General features: G+C 38.7%; 1 protein-coding gene across 5 annotated transcripts in view; it reads right to left on the bottom strand.

Moving 5' to 3' along the window:
• Positions 1-324: 324 nt before the first annotated feature.
• zgc:66433 (uncharacterized protein LOC321250 homolog) overlaps positions 325-23,881 on the bottom strand; it is a 79,589-nt gene continuing 56,032 nt past the window's right edge. For all 5 annotated transcript variants that reach the window (XM_057849641.1, XM_057849643.1, XM_057849642.1 and 2 more), the window contains 10 exons: positions 20,127-20,285; positions 15,449-15,539; positions 15,143-15,368; positions 14,607-15,063; positions 9,567-10,782; positions 7,289-7,392; positions 6,927-7,080; positions 6,710-6,828; positions 6,544-6,637; positions 325-2,195 (listed from right to left, as the gene is read on the bottom strand). In XM_057849641.1, the coding sequence (XP_057705624.1) occupies positions 1,744-2,195; positions 6,544-6,637; positions 6,710-6,828; positions 6,927-7,080; positions 7,289-7,392; positions 9,567-10,782; positions 14,607-15,063; positions 15,143-15,368; positions 15,449-15,539; positions 20,127-20,285 (3,072 nt within the window). In that variant the 3' untranslated portion in view covers positions 325-1,743. The remainder of the gene's footprint in view (positions 2,196-6,543; positions 6,638-6,709; positions 6,829-6,926; positions 7,081-7,288; positions 7,393-9,566; positions 10,783-14,606; positions 15,064-15,142; positions 15,369-15,448; positions 15,540-20,126; positions 20,286-23,881) is intronic.

Below are 23,881 nucleotides of genomic sequence, written 5' to 3'. Positions count from 1 at the left end.
GTGTCTTTAATTCTGCTCTCGAGTGTTCTCATCTCCAGTTAGGGTTTTGCTGTTTAATTTTTAAAAATTTTTTTTATTGCCCTCCTGTTCAAAATTGGTCTTCCCCCAGAAAATTGAGATTTTAAGCTTTCCATGTGTCACACATGCATATTGGACAATTTTGAAATTTGGCCAAATTGGGGGTCTCGGAGCGGAACTTCAAGTCCCCCGAGTGTTTTCCGCCATATATAAAATGATCGCTTCCACACACATCCAAGCAGTCCATTCATTCAGGAGCATAAAACACCGTGTGAAATATGAAATAAACATGCTTTTTGGTGTCATACGCACTTTAAATGCACTGAAATGTTCAAACCCACATTATATCTTGATTGTTGCTTTTGTGAAAAGACAGCAGGCAGATACATAGAGGCATAAAAACACAGTAAGATTTCATTTTTTGTTTACTGCACCTTTTACGGATACGACAAATAATAAAAGGCAACATAAAATAAACACATTAAACTACACTGAGACAGATCAATCTGATACCAATGGAATCTCTCGTTGAACATCAATCTCCAAATAGCTGGCTGCTTCTTTATTAGATTTTCTGTATCATTAGCACACTGTACATTTGGTAGTGATTAGATATCAAGCAACACTCAAAAGGCTGCCAACATGATGATGCGGTACAAAAAAAAAAAAAAAAAAACTGAAAAGAATTCATGTAACAAACATTTTAACTCATTGGCTGCCACTGACGGTGGGCTGGGAGCAAATGAACATTCGTTTATTCGCCGCCACTCCTACAAGTTCAAATGGATTGGATGTCTACTAGTGACAAAGTCATTGAAATCCACAGCAGAAAGATGAAAAGAGCCACATGATTGGGCGTCTATGATCGTCAATGGCACTGAAAGAGTTAAGATTTTTTTCTTATGGCCATTGTCTTAAAAATACACAGGGCACCTACAAGTAACGGTGGCCTGTTGAGAAAATGCCTGTTAGGGACTTAAGAATTACTTAAGAAGAGTTGTACAATATGTAATTAGGAGAATAAATTAAGGTTAAACAAAAAAAGACTTTGAATTTGACAAGAATATTTGAGCTTTTACGAGAAAAAATAAGAGGGGGAAAAAAAAAATCTAGTTTATGAGAAAAGGCGAAGCGAGACATGAGTAGTCTTTCTATTAGGACTGTACTGTTTTAACAAGAGAACATTTGACACTTGGTATCAATACTGTAATTACCTATTAAGTGTTAAGTATGGCAGGTTTGACACTGTTGCATTCATGTTTCTGTGGGAATTTCGACATTCTTTAAAATGCTCTTTTCCTTGACAAATATGTCATTATAATAGCATAACGAGATTATGCACGTGACTGTCTTTCTTTGGTAATTTACGTTTTTATCTTGAGTGGCCATAATAGCCATTCACAAAATATTATACCTAATACCACCTTTTCTCTTGAACAGGCACTTCTCTTATCAGCTAAAAGTGCACACGTGTGGATAAAACTTAAGTTCAGTCTATATCTATTTTGGAGGTACAAATTACCCTGTCATTGCTGGACAACATATAGAAATAAAGAATTAGTGTCAGACATGCTAATACACGAGAAGACAATTACATATCATTAATGTGCAAATAAATTGTAGTCCATCCAGACTCTTTGCAGAGACAAATCATTAAATGTGAGCCTTTCGGGTCTTTAAATGTTCACACTGTAGAGCAGAGTACCGGGTATTGTGTCATTTCTGTCACTGAACTATTTGAGGCATCTCACTCCAAGCTTTGGCCTTCTTTTTGGCCAAAGCCATCCACGGTGGCTCATCCTGGGGCAAAGACGAAGGTGCGAGTCCGCGCGGAGACACAGGAGGCGGACCGGAAAGTGACACAACTCTTGCCGTCGGCAGTGGAGGGTTGATTCTTGCTGAAAAAGGAGGCGAGGTGAGGATCATGCTCTGGGTCTGAGGTTTGGATTCTAGGGGGGGCTTGGATGGGTTCAAGATAGACTGAGGTTTTATGGCAACCGGAACAGGTGTAGGAGGGGGCAGAGATCGATGGGAGGGTGCAGATTTGGAGCTAATCAAGGGATGTGCTGGCTTGGGGTTTACAGATTTAGGAAGCTGAGGTGGCACTGGAGTCACAGGAGATACAGACTTCCTAGTTTCGTTTTCTGGAGTTGATGAAGGCTTCTCTGGCAGACTCACTAAAGGAAGGAAAGAATTGTATTGTGAGCATACCTGACGTAAAAGGCAGGTGATCCTCTTGTACTAATATCTGTAAACCCTTTATAACTGAATTTACAATTAACAAATCTACATCATTAAGCACTGGAGGAATACATAAGTACAGGAAAATACCAATAACACAAATAAATAAGGAAACTTTCATTGAAAAATACAACTACAAATTAAACAATTTTAAGATTTTTTTCTTTTAAACAGATACAAAGATACAAAATATAGAAAACTAATTGAAAGTAAAGATTTCCAAAAATTTCAATTCCCCAAAAATCTTTTTTAAATTAAAGAATTAAAAAAAATAAAAAATAAAAAGGAGCTTACAAATAAATATATTCCTTCTTTTGTATTATTGAAATGTATAATTTAGTTTATCATGTAGTTTTACTACTTTTAATGCCTTTACTATATCAGGCATGAAAATGGGCCAGGGGTTAAAAATGTGAGAAGGGAGAGGAGGAAATATGTTCCGGTACACTGCACAACTAGGGCTGTTCCAAACGACTAATTTTCTCCCGATTAGTCAGTCGACTATTTTTATGATTAGTCGACCAATCCAATAATCCCCCCTCCCCCTTTTATTTTTTTATTACTAATTTAGCAATGAAATTTTTTATGACACTTATTAATTCACAAAAACATTTTGGAACACTTAAATTCTTTATTAAAGTACAAATAAACACATAAATAACAACAATAAATTACAAATAAACAATGAGGTCAAATGCTGATGGCATTAACTAGTGCAAAAGAATGGAATGTAAACAAATTCAGAACACTGACTTCGCCTTTCCAACATGATTCAAAACAATTCTTAAAAAAATATCTAGCGTATAGTATACAATATATAATAGTGGTATAATAATTATTCATTGCTAATCAGATTTTTCATAAAGGTTGTCATTTTAAAGCTATTCTTAGTGTAGGATCTGAATTCTGAAGTACGTGGGATTAACTCCAGAAATCGTTATTTATATGACGAACATGACATGCTTTTATTTTTTAAATGTTCACCGGAAGTACGTTCGCTAAACCGCTAACCGTAAGCTTTACACTTTTTCTCATTGTATGTAGTGTCAGTAATCAATTTTTTAAAATCACTTTTTTTCGCTTGCAAATGCTGTTAACCAGTGATTTTTCATTTTTGAAGTGTTACCTTTTAACCGCAAGTTGGCGTTTTGGAGAAGACTTTTTTCCCCATTAGCCTCTATGTAGCAATGCTAACGTTTACAGTATTTAGTATAGATGTGTCTCCTTATTTTGTATGTCTGAACTTTAATTCTACGCCGTGTTGATGACCAATAAACATCTGTTAAAGGAACTGCAGTCTCATGTGCCATCAGCACGTATGCACAAATTTATGCACGCGGGCGCGGCGACAAAATGCAGCCGTGAAAATTACCGCCCTCATTTTTATTTACCGTATGATAAATGGACTTGTAGCATTTTGCGACAGGCTTCGCAACTTCAATAAAACATGTTGTCAGCTAAATGGACTTACGATCTGCCAGCTTGTAATTGTCACCTGTCGTCTTTCAAAATTATAACTGGGTGACGGCGCTTTAGGTGTTCATTCACGGCCGACGTGCAGCCAAGCTTGGCATTGAAGACACAGGAAACAACAGTGTACCCTCCTTTGTTTCGTTGAAATAAGTCAATGTTTTGGCCACTCTGGTGTGCTTTTTTGGTTTTGTGCTGCTTTTCTCGGTTGCATATCAAGCGTCCACAATTTAAAAAAATCTCCCGAACCCCCCCCCTTAAAAATTGTCTCCTCAGATCTACACATTTCACGTCGGTCACCCTTTTTGACCTCAAAACAGTGAATTTCGCCAAAAGGTGAGAGATTTCCATGCCTGTATATTTACTTAGTTTTCTTATTCTTTTACAGTAGGATTTGTTAATTTTTAGGGTTCTTCAATCATATATTTAGTATTTCTTTTATTAATACTATTTTTCATATGTTGAAATACTCTTGGCGGCATGGTGGCAGAGTGGTTAGCACGTCCGCTTCACAGCTCTAAAATTGAGAGTTTCAATCCCGGTGCCTGGTGTGGAGTTATGTGTGCATATTCTCCCCGTGCCTGCGTGGGTTTTCTCCGGGTCCTCCGGTTTATCCACACACCCCAAAAACATGCATGGTAGGCTGATTGAACACTCTAAATTGGCACCAGGTATCAGTGTGTGCGCAAATGGTTGTTCGTCTCCTTTTGCCCTGCGATTGGCTGGCAACCGATTCAGGGTGTACCCCGCCTACTACCCATAGTTAGCTGGGATTGGCTTCAGCACCCCGTGACCTTAGTGAGGATAAGCGGCTCGGAGAATGAATGAAATCTTCCTTGAATGCTTTATGTACATTTATTAAATGTAAATTCAGGCATTAGGAGTTAATTTTGTTTAATAAATTAATTTATTAGTTGCCACTGACTAATATAGATTTTCAATCTCTTTGGACTGTGAGGGCTGGCATTGTAACACCAAACCCCTTCCAGTTCAAATGGATTGGACACCTATCACCATCAATGAGACTGAAACACGTACAGTTGTGGTCAAAAGTTTACATACACTTGTGAAGAACATAATGTCATGGCTCTCTTGAGTTTCCAGTTATTTCTACAACTCTGATTTTTCTCTGATAGTGATTGGAACAGATACTTCTTTGTCACAAAAAACATTCATGAAGTTTGGTTCGTTTATGACTTTATTATGGGTGAACAGAAAAAAGTGATCAAATCTGCTGGGTCAAAAATATACATACAGCAGCGCTAATATTTGGTAACATGTCCCTTGGCCATTTTCACTTCAATTAGGCGCTTTTGGTAGCCATCCACAAGCTTCTGGCAAGCTTCTGGTTGAATCTTTGACCACTCCTCTTGACAGAATTGGTGCAGTTCAGTTAAATTTGATGGCTTTCTGACATGGACTTGTGTCTTCAGCATTGTCCACAAGTTCTCAATGGGGTTTAAATCAGGACTTTGGGAAGGCCATTCGAAAACCTTAATTCTAGCCTGATTTAGCCATTCCATTACCACTTTCGATGTGTGTTTGGGGTCATCGTCCTGTTGGAACACCCAACTGCACCCAAGACCTAATCTTCGGGCTGATGACGTTAGGTTGTCTTGAAGAATTTGAAGGTAATTCTCCTTCTTCATTATCCCATTTACTCTCTGTAAAGCACCAGTTCCATTGGCAGCAATACAGCCCCACAGCATAATACTACCACCACCGTGCTTGACGGTAGGCATGGTGTACTTGGGGTTAAAGGCCTCACCTTTTCTCCTCCAAACATATTGCTGGGCATTGTGGCCAAACAGCTCGATTTTTGTTCCGTCTGACCACAGAACTTTCCTCCAGAAGGTCTTATCTTTGTCCATGTGATCAGCAGCAAACTTCAGTCAAGCCTTAAAGGTGCCGCTTTTGGAGAAAGGGCTTCCTTCTTGCATGGCAGCCTCTCAGTCCATGGAGATGCAAAACACGCTTGACTGTGGACACTGACACCTGTGTTCCAGCAGCTTCTAATTCTTGGCAGATCTGCTTTTTGGTGATTCTCAGTTGAATCTTCACCCTCCTGACCAATTTTCTCTCAGCAGCATGTGATCGCTTGCGTTTTCTTCCTGATCGTGGCAGTGACAAAACAGTGCCATGCACTTTATACTTACAAACAATTGTTTGCACTGTTGCTCTTGGGACCTGCAGCTGCTTTGAAATGGCTCCAAGTGACTTTCCTGACTTGTTCAAGTCAATGATTCGTTTTTTCAGATCCATGTATGTATATTTTTGACCCAGCAGATTTGATCACTTTTTTCTGTTCACCCATGATAAAGTCATAAAAGAACCAAACTTCATGAATGTTTTTTGTGACAAAGAAGTATCTGTTCCAATCACTCTATCAGAGAAATATCAGAGTTGTAGAAATAACTGGACACTCAAGAGAGCCATGACATTATGTTCTTCACAAGTGTATGTAAACTTTTGACCACAACTGTACATTTAATGGCAGCCCTTCCTGCTAAAAATAGATTTCATGTCGATCACCTTCGATGCCAGTGAATAAGTTAATGCATTTAGTCTGCTTTCCAGGTAACATTACATTGCAGATCTGTTCTGTCGTGTTTGCTTATTCTAGTTCCTAGTTATTGTGGGTGTAATACCACTGGCAACCACTAGAGAGCACACTACAGTATTTTGTTTGACAATGGATTTGATGAAACAAAGGATAGAAACATGAAGATTTTTCTGCTCACTGATATAATTAAGTGAAAAAGTATGAAGTTTAATTTTAACATTATACAATTTAAATTTGTCAGGTTTTCAGACCTTTTCCAGTAAATTCAGGTGCTTTGGTAGGGTGTTCCTTTTTTGATGTCGAGCTGACATACGCTGGCAGTGAAGACTTCCTGTCTTGTTCCTCCTGAATAAACAGAGTCGACATTTTCAGGTACATTCTCAATCTTTCAGTTTGAAAATTAAACAAGTGACATACCTTCTTGACGGTCATCTCTTCCAGTGAATTTTCTTTGTAGATCTTCTGCTTCTGTCTGGCCATGGAGATCCAGCTAGGACCTTGAGATTCAGCAGAGACACCACGGGATGGTGCGGGCTCTAAATGAAATAGGCAGCACAGTTAGGCACTATTGGAGCCATAACGCCAATCTGAGTGTAAGACCAATATTTCCATGTACGTATGTGTTTGTATGTACCTGAAACACGCTTAGATTTCACCACGGTGTCCCCATGGACATCCGGTTTCTTGGGAAGGGCAGGTTTTGTGAGGACTGCTTGACTTATAGCGGGTTTGAAACTGGATGCTTCAACTTTACAACTAACAGGCTGCACTGGGGGCTCAGTGGGTTCCTAAAATGAGGGAACAACAAATGCAATAATTAGTACAAAGTTGCTTGAGTTAAACTTCGACTAGATGGCAGTCAGTACAATCCTGTGTACCCATCTGTTTCCATTGATTATAAGATTAGAGATGTCACATTCCAGGAACATCCTATCCACACTTAAAAATAAAAGAATTAACACTGACAAAGATTAAGACTAGCTGATTTGTTTGCACCTCTGTGTTTTCCTCTTCTGAACTGAAGCGGGGCAAAACGGCAGTCTTCCTCAGCCGAACTCCAAAGGGAGTGTCGTAGCTTCCCTCCATCGCAGCAGAGCTCTCTGAAGATAGAAGTGCAAGATGAATTGTACTTTAATATGTTTAAATTTAATCAAATAATAAAATCAAACTTCTTTAAATAAACCACAAAAAAGTATTTCATTGTTTTAAAAAAAAGTTGCCAGAGGAGTCAAGAAAATTGCAAATCAGCTAACGCATGCAACAGAGTAAGAATGGCTACACTTATGAACAGGCATCACTAGACAAAATATAACTGTTGGTGTTGGGATTACCATTTGAATATTAAACATAATATTAACAACATTAGCTGTTTGCTCAGTCATTATGTCCTGTCATACCCTAATCCGTCCCTTCTTCCATCTTCCTGTCCCAACAGTTGTTAGGTTTATCTCATTGATAAAAAAAAAACAAAAAAACATCTCACCTATACTAAATTTACTGTAATCTCAGGCCAGCAAGATATATGATGATGTTCCCTTCAACATTGTTTACTAACATCAAAAACCAGAGTAACAAAGCACCAAATCTTAGTAATGCTAGCGGTTCAACATCCACAAAAATTACAGTAGACTAATAGGAAGTGACAGCGAAAATGCCCCAAAATCAACAGGAAGTAATACGATACAAACATCGAGTGACAAGAAATGCCTCCAAAACATCAGAAAGTTATCTGGAAGTGCCCAAAAAAATCAAAAGGAAGTGACCCGGAATAGATACACAATCAATTATGGAATGCCTGAAATGCCCCAAAATTAACTCATTCAATGCCATTGACAAAGATATATGTCCAAGCATATGTTTTTTTTTTCATTCTATTGCTATAAAATTATTTTGTCACAAGTAGACGTTCAATCCATTAGAACTAGGAGGGCTGGCAGCAAATGAACAGCTCTCTCAGGTTGTTTGTCACCGTCAGTGGCAGCCAATGAATTAACAGAAAGTGACCCCAGTGAGTTCCAGTGTTGTCACAGATTACTTAAAGTAATTTAATTACTGATTACACCTCAAAAAAGTAATCTCGTTACTTTACTGATTACTTTATTATCAAAGTAACTAAATGACTTTAAAAGTAATTTATTTAACCAATTTTTCTCCCTTTGCCGCTTCAACATAAGAGCGACAACAGAAAAATGTCATCATATATAACTGATTTTCCGATAATTTAATTTAAAGGTGACATAAGGCCTAATCTTCGGGTTAGCGGAGCTTTAACTAGTCGATGGAGTTGATTTCAACCAGCATTGACTAGCGCTAGCTTAGCCACTCCAGAGCCCTGAAACCAACAAATAACTGACAAACTGTGTGGAATTTGTTGAAATCAACTCCACCGACTAATCAAACCCTGCTAACGCGAAGATTATACCTAATGTCAAAAATTGTTAATTTCAGGTTAGTGTTTAGGGTTAACAGCACATCATTGTCAATGTAAAACAATGCAAATCGACTGCACAATATTCAACAACACATAAATTAATTGCAGAGTGCAATAAACACAAAGGTAGGGATGGGTGAGGATGCGCGCGCACAACCTTTGAAGTACACCGTACACAGACGAGGTCAATTTAGCACTTTACACTCAATCAGACTTACAGCACATCCCAAAGATGCTACATGAACACGTCACCTCACCGTATAAATGTGCAACACCAATATGATGTATAAAATGCTTGCCGACTTGGAGTGATGACCAACCGCCGTTGTAACGGCAAAGCTACAAAGAGGCCGCACAGGTAGCGGCTTCAACCTATTGCTGGAACCCTCCAGAATGAAGGAAAAATACTAACGTTCATTCCCTCGCACATATCAACAGGTGGCTGCACTCGGCTCGAACGTGTACCCACACTGGCCTTTCTCAGTCCCAAAACACTCAGCACGTGTGATTGAGACCAAAACAGGAAGTAACTGTGAGCGGTTACCATGGAAACAAACACGTAGTGGGAGCCTTTCTAACATTTTCTATTCAAAATGCTCTTCGTCCATGACTACAATATTCTTCATTTTTCATACATTATGAGGCAATAACAAAATAGTAATGCACTGACAGTAAAAAAATAACTTTAATCAGATTAATGGTTTGGAAAAATGAACGTTTTAGATTACTCGTTACTCTCAGAAAGTAATTAGATTACAGTGACGTGTTACTTAGTAAGGCGTTAGTGACAACACTGGAGTTGACCAACCAGCAGAGCAAAGCATCCCCCCTTAAGTTACTCACCTTCTTTGCTTGGAACAGTTGAGGTTTGAGCTTTGACTGATTCATGGACCACAGCAGCCTTTGTAGCAGTGCCTCTGACCACTGTTGTTTTTACAAATTTCTCCATCTGGGCGTCTGATGGTAGGTCTTTCTTGGTGGTCTCTTCCATATCCTCAGCTACAGGGTCAGCGCCTGGAAGTGGGGCTGATGATGTCTGTTTTGCTTCCTCATCAGATAGGGACCTCTGCCAGGCGGGGGCAATGGTGAATCGAACTTTGCTCTCATTTGAGCCTTCGAGGGACTGTTTGACTATTTGATTATCAGACGAAGGAGGCATGGCGTCTTCGGTAACAGCAGCTGGAGCACAAATGTGAGCCATTTGCTCTTCTACCTCTGACACTGTTTCGAAGGTCTCTTCGTCAGCACGTTGCTCTGAAGATGAGACTTTGGTACATTCATCCGTTGGGGAGGGCTGAAATGAAAATGTGACTGACTCTGAAGTTGGAGAGACAAGATTCATGTGGACAACGGTGGTCCGAGTGTTCGTTTCGGGAGGAGGAGTGATTTCTCTAGGTGTATTATATTCACTTGCAAAAGTGGTTTCATGGAGAGTGGTGATCTCACTGGGAGTGGGAGTTACTGTATGTTCTTGTAAAGGAGATTCAATGAGTGGAGAAGAAGAAGACGGTATAGGTGATATTTGGTCTTTTTCCATCTCCAGTAATTCTTCCTGCTCCACATTTTCATCCTCCAGGTTTGCTTCTTCCTGTGGCTCAGAATGAACCTCTGTGTGCTTAAAGTCTTCATCGTCATCCACTCCCTCCTCCCTTGCTTTACATTCACTGTCATTTTCATTGGGAGACGCCAGGCTTTCGTTTCTGGAGTCCTGATCACATGACTCTTGATGTGTTTCAACATCATGTGTGTATTGTGTGTTATTCGTGGCATCAACAATTACAGATTCCCTTTCCTCCTGCATGAAAGTGACACTGCAAATCTCTTCGCTTGTTTCATCAGGAAGTATTTCCCATTCTTCGTCCGTCTCTTCTTCTAATTTCTGGTTTTCCTCTACTTCCTCTTCCACCATCACCACATGACTCTCTTCCTCCACTTCTTCATCACTTGCCTCAGTTTCCTGCTCCTCCGAGTGGTTGGATTCTGTTATGTGTGAGTCATTTTGTTCTTCAGGTTTGGCTTCTTGAGGTACGTTTATGTCTGCCATGTCCTCCGAGGGAATCTGAAAGGAGACACGAAGTTATTTTTATGGACATGTTTACAAAGATTTGAAAGAACACTACATGGTCAATACAATAAGACCAATCAATTAAAAAAAATTAAATCAGATTAAGGTAATTCATTTCCTGTTTATCGATGATATGCGGATACTAAGGATGCTCTATTCAGTGCTATTGACGATGATAAGACATCCAATACAATTTGACTGGGAGGCTATGTCTATCGCTGTCAGTGGCAGGCAATCAGTTAATTTATGAAATAACATTAAAGCTGTTATAACAGTTGTCTAGTTGTTTCCTTAGTTCATCTATCACATAGGTGTAAAATTAGTGGCTCGGGGGCAAATTCTATTCCACCACATTATTTTGTATGGCCTGCGAAAATAAATCACGTGCAGTGACTTCATGTTTGCCGCTAAAATAACATTTCTGTAGTCTTCCGTAAGACTGAGCAGTCTAGACGTTGGTATTTTTTTCCAAAAACTAAAAAAAAAAAAAAAAAAGTTGTTAAAAAATGTAAATATATAAAAAGTAGGCCTGCACAATATATCGTTTAAACATTGTCATCGCAATGTGCGCATACACAATAGTCCCATCCTAGGACGTGCGTTGTTTTGTTGTTGTTTTTTTGTTGAATTACCGTATTGGCCCGAATATAAGACGGTGTTTTTTGCATTGAAATGAGACTGAAAAAGTGGGAGTCGTCTTATATTTGGGGTCTAGACATTATACCCATTTACGACGCAAGATGGCGCCAGATATCACTGAAGCGAATGCTGAACTTGAGGAGTAATGTTCTTTCATGACAGATCTCAGCTACTCTCAAGTTTAACCAGTTTGCATTATTTTATTGCAATGTTTTTCCTTATTCAGATTTGTTTCAAGACGACAGTTACAGTTAGACCTCACTTTGATGGTTAATGCAGTTATTGCAATTTTGTTGTTTTATCACAATAGATTGGTTTATTTACATTTCAAAAACCAGAAGCCATTCATTTACGAATGTGATTGCACTTTAGTTTACATATTTAAATATTTAGATATTAAGATTTGAATGAGGCCAAATAACTTGCTTTTCCTCTCAAATACATTGTTATAATCATTTGTTTCAGATGTACTGTAATTATTTTCTGTCTAAAAATTAATTTGGTGTTCAAAGAGTCTTTTTTCAAACTTGGGTCTTGAAAAAGAGGGGGTAGTCTTATAATCAGGTCCGTCTTATATTCGGGCCAATACAGTAGTCGAAACTTTTGTTTTTCTTCATAAAAGCAGCAATTGTGCAGGGACATGGCTTCCTGGACCCCTTTTATACACACCAATCTTCATCGTTCACGAATAACCCCCCTTTAGCCTGGATCAAACGGTTTAATAGGATTGCTAGGGATGTCCTGATCGCATATTTTTGCACCCGAGTCCGAGTCCAAGTCCAAGATTTCGAGAATCTGCTGATACAGAGTCTTGATCCGATACCAGAAAAAAAAAAGTTGTTTTTTGCTTTGATGCTCACGCTGCCGAGAACAGCCTCTCACTTACACAATGAATGAGTTGCCACAGCACCCTTAAGACTATGTACTAAGCTTAACGATGATTAACACATTTATGCCTTTGATTGTAGAGCTACCGAAGCGTGTCTGGCCAGATCAAAGCTACAAACCTGTCAATCATCGTTAACTTTATGTTAGGGCTGCTTCATTGCAGTCTGGAGGCCAGACAGTGGGGAACAATGACCGCTGAGGGCGATCAAGATCAGCCGCCTTCATAAGCCTGCTCGTCGTTGCCGCTCGTCGCCAGACCAACTTTCGGTATCCCTGGTTAATCTGACTTCAAATCAACCGACTGGATTGTTAAAATTGTGGCAACTCATTGTGTGTGCGTGTGTGTAAGTGAGCAGCGTGAGCATATTTGAGTGGACTCACTCAATGAAGCATTGAATAAAGACAAGCATTTTGCTACGTTATTCTTGTTTAAAAATAATTCGGTGGGACAGTGACATGTTTAAAACTTAGTATAATTATTACATTTGAAGTGCTTAAAAATCATTTATTAAAATATAACTAAAACGTTTTTTTTCTTTTTAATTATACTTTGGAGGAAAAAGGTCAACCATGTCTTATAAGTATAAAAATAAATTACAATATATATATATATATATATATATATATATATATATATATATATATATATATATATATATATATATATATATATACACTTTAGGGGAAAATAGTAAACCATGTCTTATAAGTATAAAAATAAATTTGAAACATTTTTTTTAATGTAAATAAGCTCCGCCTATACATCGCGGGTCCCCATTAACAGCGAAAAAGGAGGGATCACTGTAAGAAAGAACTGCTTTTGAAAGTTTCAAAAAGACAATTTGGACAATTTTGTGAACATGGATTTGACGTTTAGCTCTGTCAATGAACGCCAATGATTTAATACATTGCTAATGTATTGGATCAGGACTCAAATCTATGGAGTCACAGGAGTGCCAAAATTAAAAATAAATAAATGAATAAATAAATAAATGAATGAATAAATAAATATGAAGAGAAATAAATATATAAATAAATAAATGAATAGGTAAATAAATGAACGAATAAATAAATATAAAGAGAAAAAATATATATAAATAAATAAAAAATATAACCGTATACTTTGTCATTGACATTTACTTTTGGTCATTAACAACCACAAATGGAAAAAAACAATGACAATATTTTTCATTGACTTTTACTTTCTGTCATTGAACACCACAAACGGAAAAACCAATGACAATTATAGTTTTTGCCTTTGCCTTTTCTGTTTGGCTTTCACATTGCCATTGTCTTTTGCCGATCGCCTTTCCTCTTTGGGAATGTAAATGGCAAATGCGCAGAGAAACTGTCTGTCAATCAAATGACGTTGGGAGGGGCTTTCCAACCAGGAATAGTGTCGATAACTGATTATTCCTGGTTTAACTTTCCGCACATGCGCCGTACGGCTACCCAAGCACGACCGCGGCTGTTTTGTGTGACTGCACTACGCCACTTCCTCCAATGTCGTCATGATTATAAACGCGAAGATTCGAACATAGAAAATAATTATTCTTTGAATGGTCTGGCATGTGGGTCGAATAATATATAATATATTTTTTTACCGGTCTAGAAAAATGTATTTCTATCGTTGAATCTATCACGTAAAAAGTCTATCCATATCCATATCTATCCAGTCTATCCTATCCATAAAAACCGCACGTGCAACTCGATAACCGACGTCACTTTCCTTCAGGTAAACTAGGAATAATCAGTTATCGACTACTATTCCTGGTAGGAAAGCTCCGCCCAAAGTCATTTGATTGACAGACCGTTTCTCTGCGCATTTGCCATTTACATTCCCGAAGAGGAAAGGCGATCGACAAATGACAATGACAATGTAAAAGCCAAACAGAAAAGGCAAAAAATACAATTGTCATTGTTTTTTCCATTTGTGGTGTTCAATGACAGAAAGTAAAAGTCAATGAAAAATATTGTCATTGTTTTTTCTGTTTGTGGTTGTTTATGACCAAAAGTAAATGTCAATGACAACGTATACCGTTATATTTGTATTTATTTTTATATTTATTTCTCTTTATATTTATTTATTCGTTCATTTATTTACCTATTCATTTATTTATTTATATATTTATTTCTCTTTATATTTATTTATTCATTCATTTATTTATTTATTTTAATTTTGGCACTCCTGTGACTCCATACAAATCCAGGCAGTTCCTCAAATTCAATTGCCTCGGGATGCAAAAATATGTGATTGTGACATCCTCAGTTGATAGTAAAATAGTACATACACAAGGTTGACCGAATCTTTCCACAACAAGTTCCTCTTCCTCCACCTCTTCCTCTTCTTTTTCATTCTCGTCTTCACTTTTCTCCACTTCATCAACATGTGGAGAGGGACTGCTTAAAGCGGTGATCTCCTCCTTCTCGTCCTCGCTGGACTGATCCATAAGGACTGCATCGCAAGGAGCAACTAGATCAAACACAGGCTCATCTTCATCTTCTGTCTCCTTGTTCTCATCTTTTGTCTGGTCCTTCATTTCCAGGACTACATCTTCAGAGTCCACACATTGAGTGCAAGAAGTCTTCAGGGAGCTTAGTACTTCCTGTAGGAAAGAGCTGTCGGCTACTACACCTCCCAGTACATCATCTTCGACCAGATCTGGTCCTTCCATGTTCCCCTCATTCCCATTTACAATTGAATGATCTGGGAAGTCTTTTTCACCAGCAGGAGGCTCTGGTGTGGTTCTGAAAGCAGAAAAGTTTTATTTAGCTGAGTAAACCGCAATTATAACACATGCTAAATACGGAAGTGATGGTAAATTACCTAGGAGTGTCCAGGTAGGAGCTTCTGGTGCTGAGTTGGGGTGAAGGTGAAGGCTGAGTGTCAGCAGCGAGAAAATCTGATTGACAAGAAGTGTCTTGAGCAATTGATATATCCTGCTCTTTTTCCAACTCCGTTTTTTCTTTTGCTTCCTGCAACAAAGGCTGCTTGTTCTCTTGACATTCTTCTGCCTCCTTAAACTTTTGTTTTGACTCATCTCCACTTGCATCTGGATCAACAGGGAGAAAATGATGAAAGAGACAATAGAGGAAGCTGTCAGCAAGAAGGGAGAGGAGGAAAAACACTTACCAATTATCTTCTCTTCCTCTTGTCGCTCTGGGAAGGGGATGTTTAATGATCCATTTATCTCATTGTGTTCCTCTGACTTAATCTCAAGCCTCTGCATGGACCAGACACAAAGCAGCAGTAATTTGAGCACCGCAAACAAGGCAATGAACGAAGATGCGCATCTGACCTATCAAAACAGTTGATTCTTGGAATGGAAAGTTTTTATAAATAAACCAAGGCACCAGTGGTGTTACCAGGATACCAGGTGTGGGTGGGCATTAGTCTAACCTTGGGGGGCAAAAAACAAAAACAAAAAAAAAACCCTACAATGCTCAAGTAGGTCGAAATCCAGCGTAGGGCTACTGAACCTTAAAACATGTTTTGTTTTCTCCTTGAGATAACTGTTGTTGTGATTTGGTCCAAACAAATAAAAGTTGATTTGATTTTATTTGACTTAGAACACATCCATAACTGAACAGTATGGACATGCAGGTGACAATGTTTTTTTTAGGTAACCTATTGTGGTTCCTTGATTTTATTATTATTATTATTATTATAGTCTTTGTTCCGCAGCCCTTTTGAGCTCAATCTGACCCCCTTAGAATGCTTCAAAATGCACCAAAATCGGCAGGCAGGTCAAGACAGGTGCAATCTTTGATACCTTGTAATGACAAATTCTAAATACACTATCTAAATACACATTGTTTGTCCCACCAACGCTTTGAACCCCACTTTGACCCCCTCAGAATGCCTCAACAGTCAAGTGAACACTGGTGAAAACTTAAAAAAAATGTAAAATAAATAAATAAATAAATAAATCTAAATATGTGTAAATGTGTGTAGCGCCCCCAAGAAACAAAACCAACATTTCATTTCATTTTTTTTTCTTAAGGTGAAAGAGGAGGTAACAACGCAAAGGTTAAAACTTAGAACACATTAGTACTATATGAATGGGATACCATACGCGGTGCCCAGACTGCCGTTAGTACTACATCCAGTTTTCTTTGGGTGGGCAGAGTGTGTCCGTGGGAGGGCACTGTCCACCCTTGCTTGTAATTGACTTCCTATAAATGAATTTGAAGGAGTTCAGAATTTTTGACATAAGGCTTAATCTTTGAGTAAGCGGGGGATTAATTAGTCTGTGAAGTTGATTTCAACAAATGACATCTGCTAAAAGCATTCATTAATGCTCATGAAATTGTCATTTCATAATTATGATTGTCTAATGACAGTCTTATGGCGCTACTGTCAAATAAAGTGTTACCAAATACCACAACTAGCAATTAATGAAAAAACTGGAACAGTAAATGAAGAAATGGCACAGAGCATGACTTTTGATTGTTATTTACATCTGTCGCACTGCAATGCATGCTCGGAGTCATGTTGGACAACAACAGGGTTGACAGCAGGTGGCAGCAGAGGTTGACCGTCTCCCCCAAGGGAGCAGTGATGGCCAAATGAAGCTTCTTGAAGCAATAAAGCTTTGCAGCCAATTGGTTCAAAGCTGGTGGTTCATTTGGTCTTATGACATACTTATGTTGCCGCTGTCAAAGTGTTACCGGTTAATAACTTTTGGTATAAATATCTTATAAATAGGGATGGGAATCGAGAACCGGTTCCTATAGAGAAGCGGTTCCGTGTGTTTCAATTCCATGGAATCGTTTGGCAGTTTATCGAACGATTATCTTATCGATTCCAAAGAGTACAATTTACGTCACGTAACTTACGCATGTTACACACATTCGATTCAGAAAGGGAGACTACATGATTACTCCGAGAGCGACCACCCACAAAGTACAGTTGTGGTCAAAAGTTTACATACACTTGTGAAGAACATAATGTCATGGCTCTCTTGAGTTTCCAGTTATTTCTACAGCTCTGATTTTTCTCCGATAGAGTGATTGGAACAGATACTTCTTTGTCACAAAAACCATTCATGAAGTTTGGTTCTTTTATGACTTTATTATGGGTTAACAGAAAAAGTGATCAAATCTGCTGGGTCAAAAATATACATACATGGATCTGAAAAAGCAAATCATTGACTTGAACAAGTCAGGAAAGTCACTTGGAGCCATTTCAAAGCAGCTGCAGGTCCCAAGAGCAATAGCGCAAACAATTGTTTGTAATTATAAAGTGCATGGCACTGTTTTGTCACTGGCACGATCAGGAAGAAAACGCAAGCTCTCACCTGCTGCTGAGAGAAAATTGGTCAGGAGGGTGAAGATTCAACCGAGAATCACCAAAAAGCAGATCTGCCAAGAATTAGAAGCTGCTTGAACACAGGTGTCCGTGTCCACAGTCAAGCGTGTTTTGCATCTCCATGGACTAAGAGGCTGCCGTGCAAGAAGGAAGCCCTTGCTCCAAAAGCGGCACCTTAAGGCTCGACTGAAGTTTGTTGCTGATCACATGGACAAAGATAAGACCTTCTGGAGGAAAGTTCTGTGGTTAGACGAAACAAAAATCGAGCTGTTTGGCCACAATGCCCAGCAATATGTTTGGAGGAGAAAAGGTGAGGCCTTTAACCCCAAGTACACCATGCCTACCGTCAAGCACGGTGGTGGTAGTATTATGCTGTGGGGCTGTATTGCTGCCAATGGAACTGGTGCTTTACAAAGAGTAAATGGGATAATGAAGAAGGAGGATTACCTTCAAATTCTTCAAGATAACCTAACGTCATCAGCCTGAAGATTGGGTCTTGGGTGCAGTTGGGTGTTCCAACAGGACGATGACCCCAAACACACATCAAAAGTGGTAATGGAATGGCTAAATCAGGCTAGAATTAAGGTTTTCGAATGGCCTTCCCAAAGTCCTGACTGAAACCCCATTGAGAACTTGTGGACAATGCTGAAGAAACAAGTCCATGTCAGAAAGCCATCAAATTTAACTGAACTGCACCAATTCTGTCAAGAGGAGTGGTCAAAGATTCAACCAGAAGCTTGCCAGAAGCTTGTGGATGGCTACCAAAAGCGCCTAATTGAAGTGAAAATGGCCAAGGGACATGTTACCAAATATTAGCACTGCTGTATGTATATTTTTGACCCAGCAGATTTGATCACTTTTTTCTGTTCACCCATAATAAAGTCATAAAAGAACCAAACTTCATGAATATTTTTTGTGACAAAGAAGTATCTGTTCCAATCACTCTATCAGAGAAAAATCAGAGTTGTAGAAATAACTGGAAACTCAAGAGAGCCATGACATTATGTTCTTCACAAGTGTATGTAAACTTTTGACCACAACTATATGTGTGTTATTGACTACTTTACAGTCAATTTGCATTGTTAATTGCATCAGCACTAATTTTCTTTCCTTTCAGAACCACACATATAACCACACATTCCAATCTTTCAAACACATACAAATACATCAACATCTTTCCACGCATGCTCTCATCTGCTCATTGAGTGATTCTCATATCAAGTACCATTGCCTGTATATAGTTGTGCCTGTTGCCAAGTTGGATTAAAAGTGGCAAAACCAACTCCACTCTCCGGTCCTTGTGTTCTAACCGACACCCCGAGGCGAATGAACCATAAAACATACAGTGCATTAGTCCAGATTAGAATCGATAAGAGAATCGATAAAGAATCGAATCATTTAGCAATATTAATAATGGTATCGGAATCGTAAAAATCTTATCGGTTCCCATCCCTACCCATAATACAGGGAGGACAGCTGTGGCTTATTTATGAACAAATGCCGTTTTCGTGTCAATTTGGTGGGTGGTGGCTTAAAGTCAGGCGCGCCTTATAGTGCAAAAAGTGTGTGTGTGTGTGTATATATATATATATATATTCATTCATTCATTTTCCATGCCGCTACATGTATATATATTAGGTCTGTCAAAATTATCGCGTTAACGGGCGGTAATTAATTTTTTAAATTAATCACGTTAAAATATTTGACGCAATTAAAGCACGTGCCCCGCTCAAACAGATTAAAATGACAGCACAGTGTCATGTCCACTTGTTACTTATGTTTTTTTTTCTCCCTCTGCTGACGCTTTGGTGCGACGGATTTTATGGGTTTAAGCACCATGTGTAATTATTGACATCAACAATGGTGAGCTACTAGTTTATTTTTTGATTGAAATTTTTACAAATTTTTATTAAAACAAAAACATTAAAAGGGGTTTTAATATAACATTTCGATAACTTGTACTAGCATTTATCTTTTAAGAACAAAGTCTTTCTATCCATGGACCGCTTTAACAGAATGTTAATGTAAATGCCATCTTGTTGATTTAATGTTGTAATAAACAAATACAGTACTTATGTACAGTATGTTGAATGTATATATCCATCTTGTGTCTTATCTTTCCATTCCAACAATAATTTACAGAAAAATATGGCATATTTTATAGATGGTTTGAATTGCGATTAATTACGATTAATTTTTAAGCTGTGATTAACGCGATTAAAAATTTTAATGGTTTGACATAATTGTTTTGCTACAACAATATTTAAACTCCGCCTATGACTGAAAGTAAGGTAATACTTATCAGAATAACTGGTTATATGTTACTTTTATTATTAATACAATAATGTTTAATATTTGTGCTTAGTGTGATAAAATAACCCTCCACAAAATGAGACTTATACTCCAGTGGGACATGGATGTTTTTCCCCCCTCATATTAATTGTGCATTTTTGGGGCCAGAGAGACTGATAGTCTGAAAATACAATATTTGTCTTCTTACATTGGCAGGTTTCCTCTTGTTGTTGGCCTTCTGTCTCAAACCCAGCTTGTGTTTTGCTGCAGAGTTATCCAGACACCCGAATGGGCTTGCAGGCTGGCTGAAATCCCCCGGAACAGTCACCAGAGGGCTCACTACTCTGCTGGATGCAGCACAAGACAACTGTGGAAAGAACAGCAAAAGAAGGTTTCATTTATTTGTCTCACTTCATTTGGTTTCACTCAAATCTTTCACTTTATTTATTCAGCCATCCATCTCGTATAAGGCTTGTACTCATGTGGGTCATGGGCGAGCTAGAGCCTATCCCAACTGTGCACTGGTTGACAACCGATCACACATTTACGCCTTTGAAAAATGATTTTTTTCCTTAAGTATTGTGACTCAATGGCCTATGTTCAAGTGTGCTTCTATTTACAGAAACATATGGAAGATCTAAAAATGTTGGCAAACTGAAATCCAAATACCAAGCGTAAACACAACCTTGTCTGTACGATGGCCGAGAAGTGTCAGGCGAAATACAAAGTCCAAACACTTTGCAAAAAGAAAAAAGCATAAATGCAAACTGCCACAACACAAACAGCAATTGCAAACGCTTTGCAAAAGAAAAAAAGCACAGATTCAAATTGACAAAAGCACAAAGCCCAATCGCCACAACACAAATGCAAGTGGCTCGCAGCACGGACACAAAAGAAAAACACACAAATGCAAATTGCCACCACATGATCCCCAGTTGCCAAAGCACGAGTGCAAATTGGCAAAAGCACGAATACAATTGCCACAACACAAATGCAAATGGCTCACAATGCAACCGCAAGAAGCCACAGCACGGATGCCGATAGATGAAACAGAAGTAGACTAAATTTCACGGACGTAGACATGAGGACTCCTAGTCCCGCTTAACCACAAGTTATCACGTCACATCCTCACATGTGCAGAGCTTGAAACCTTAAGTTACAGAAATTCACACTTTGGTATATACAGAGGTACATCTACATACGAAGTTAATTCGTTCCAGGACCTTGTTTGTAAGTCGAAATGGTCGTATGTCGATCAGGATTTTCCAATAAGAATACATTATAATTCCATTAATTGGTTCCACAGCCCGAAAACCTACAATAAATCCTTAATAAATACTTCTGGTACTATTACAAATGGCAACTAGAAACTGCAATTTCTGAAGTCTGGGTCTTTGCTATTTGGAGATACAGATCTTAGCCAAAACCCAGGTTTGTTTGGGGACATTTCGGGGACAATATCAGGTCACTTCCTGTTGATTTGGGGACATTTCGGGGACATGTCCAGGTCATATCAGGTCATTTGGACACATTTGGGGGGCGGGGGGGTGTCCAGGTCATATAAGGTAATTTGGGGACATTTGGGGGGGCGTGTTCTGGTGATGTCAGGTCATTTGGGGACATTTGGGGAGCGTGTCCGCGTCATATCAGGTCATTTGGGGGACACGTCCTATTGATATCTGGTAATTTCCTGTTGATTTGAGGACATTTGTTTTTTTGCCATTGAAAATGAATGGGAAATTTGGACGTCCATGGCCTTCAATGGCATCGACTTACATTTGCGTCAATGAAATCCAAGTACATTGGCATCAATAGAACCAACAAACATGGAGGTCAGTGGCTTTAAACAAAATAAATTCCATTGAAAATGAATGGGAAATTTGGACGTCCATGGCCGTTACTGGCATCTACATCCATATCAATACAATTGATATACACGGGACTCAATGGCATCAATGCACTGTAAATTCTATTCGAAATTCCAATGGAAGTGAATGGGAAATTTGAACCAACGTTGCATGCCATTAAAAATGAGTGGGAAAGTTTTTGGCAAATTTCCGGGGAACTGTAATTTTTTTTCCAAATTCTGTATACAACTTTTATGCCCTCACCTTCCTGAAATTTTTGATGTCCAAAATATGTGATTTGGACATTAAATGTAGGACAAGATACATTTTGAAAAAATGTTTTTTTCCCCCCCAAAATCGGTGAAAATCGGCGTTTACGGGTGAACAGAAAATTTTTTCGATGTCGTTCGAAAAATTTCCTGCGTTGTGTGAATATTCCGGTCGTTTCGATATTCAAACGGTGCCGATCGGTCAAACGGTTCGGGCTGTGCGGCGCGCCAAAGAAATCTCATTCAAAAAGTAAATCCAGAACAACACTATCTGGGTCTTTGAAAAAGACCCAGATATTACACAAAGCAAAACATACATATTAAAAACCGGAATAATAAAATAATAGTAATTACTGTAGCCTATATATGTAACGAATCCGGTTCTAATGTGGCGGCGTGTTGTGTTGCACAAGTTCTGAATTAAATGATAAAAACCTGACGATGTTACCACAATAATAATTGTTACCTTAACTTATAAAGACTGGCAAAGGGAGGTCGGAGGAGGACCGTGGAGATCGTCGACATTCTACGGCCGTATTGTTGAGCCAGTTTACGTGTGCACACCCCACGGTCATCTTTTTCAATCATTTCCATCTTCATCTCAATGTTAAGCGTGACCTTTTTACTTGTTTCACCACCTGCACCAACCTTCTCGGAACCTGTGTTGATTTCTCTCACAAGAAAATCCGCCGTGCGTCCGTCTGTGGCACTGTCATGTCATCATGTCATCACCACTGTATTGTTTTGTGACTATCTCAATGGTGGCAGCATCAGGGTGGGAGTTGTAGTCCTTCTGTGTACTTCCATGGAATTTAGTCATCCTTTTGCATTCGTGTTGTGGCTGTTTGCAGCTGTGTTGTGATTCCATGTGTTTCCATTTGTGTTGCGGTCAATTGGGGTTCGTGTTTTGGCAACTGGGGTTTGTGTTGTGGCTAATTTCATTTGCGCTGTGGCAATTTGCACTCGTGCTTTGGCCAATTTGCATAACTTTTTTTTTTTTTTTTTGCAAAGTGTTTGCACGAATGCTATTTTTAGACGTAACGTCGCCATCGTAACGCGAAAGTGGGACATGATAGACATGCCCTCGCATACAATTCAAAAGGGTATCTGACAACCCCTGTTACCTTTTCTGTTGTAAAAAAAAAAAAAAAAAAAACTTTAGTAAGGGGGAAGTGTAAATAAATTATAGATTTAAGATTTGTTAATAACGAGAAAATTCAAAGTTTTCGTTGGCTGTCACTGAGTAGCATTTGCGATCGTGAAACAAAAGTAGCAACGTAAATTGCCCCCAAGAACCGTCACAGACGTAAGACAACAAGAGGATATAATATATGAGAAAGACAGGGCATAAGGTGAAGGACAGATTGTTGAAACAGGAGAATATCACTGTCAGTAGCGTAAGGCACTGCACACAAGAAAAAGGTGTCGATAAAAAAGCTAACTCAGGATTAGGTCGGCTCTTTTTCAGCCCTCGACACGCAAGCCATCTCCTTTAACTGAACATTTGTATGTTCTTCCACATCTTTATCAGTGAATTTGGCAGCAGGGACATCATTTTCGGACAGAATTGGTAGGTTTAGCTCAGTAAATATCTTGTTCGTACACTATATCCATTTATTTACTATAGGGGACAAACAGGAGGTTGACCCGTCTAGCAACAATTGCTAACGTCATGAATATTAATGAGCAAAAGTGAGGTGTTGCTTGCGGTATGCCATTGCCGTTTGTGTTGTGGAAATCTGCATTCGTGCTTTTTTCTTTTTGCAAAATGTTTGGACTTGTTATTTCGCCTGACACTTCTCAGCCATAGTATGTCTGCCTTTGTTTGACCAGATTTGTTCCAGGCA

Source organism: Corythoichthys intestinalis, chromosome 11, assembly GCF_030265065.1.
Source record: "Corythoichthys intestinalis isolate RoL2023-P3 chromosome 11, ASM3026506v1, whole genome shotgun sequence".
Lineage (NCBI taxonomy): Eukaryota > Metazoa > Chordata > Actinopteri > Syngnathiformes > Syngnathidae > Corythoichthys > Corythoichthys intestinalis.
The sequence above is the reverse complement of the archived record's forward strand: the minus strand, read 5'-3'. Positions and strand labels throughout refer to the sequence as shown.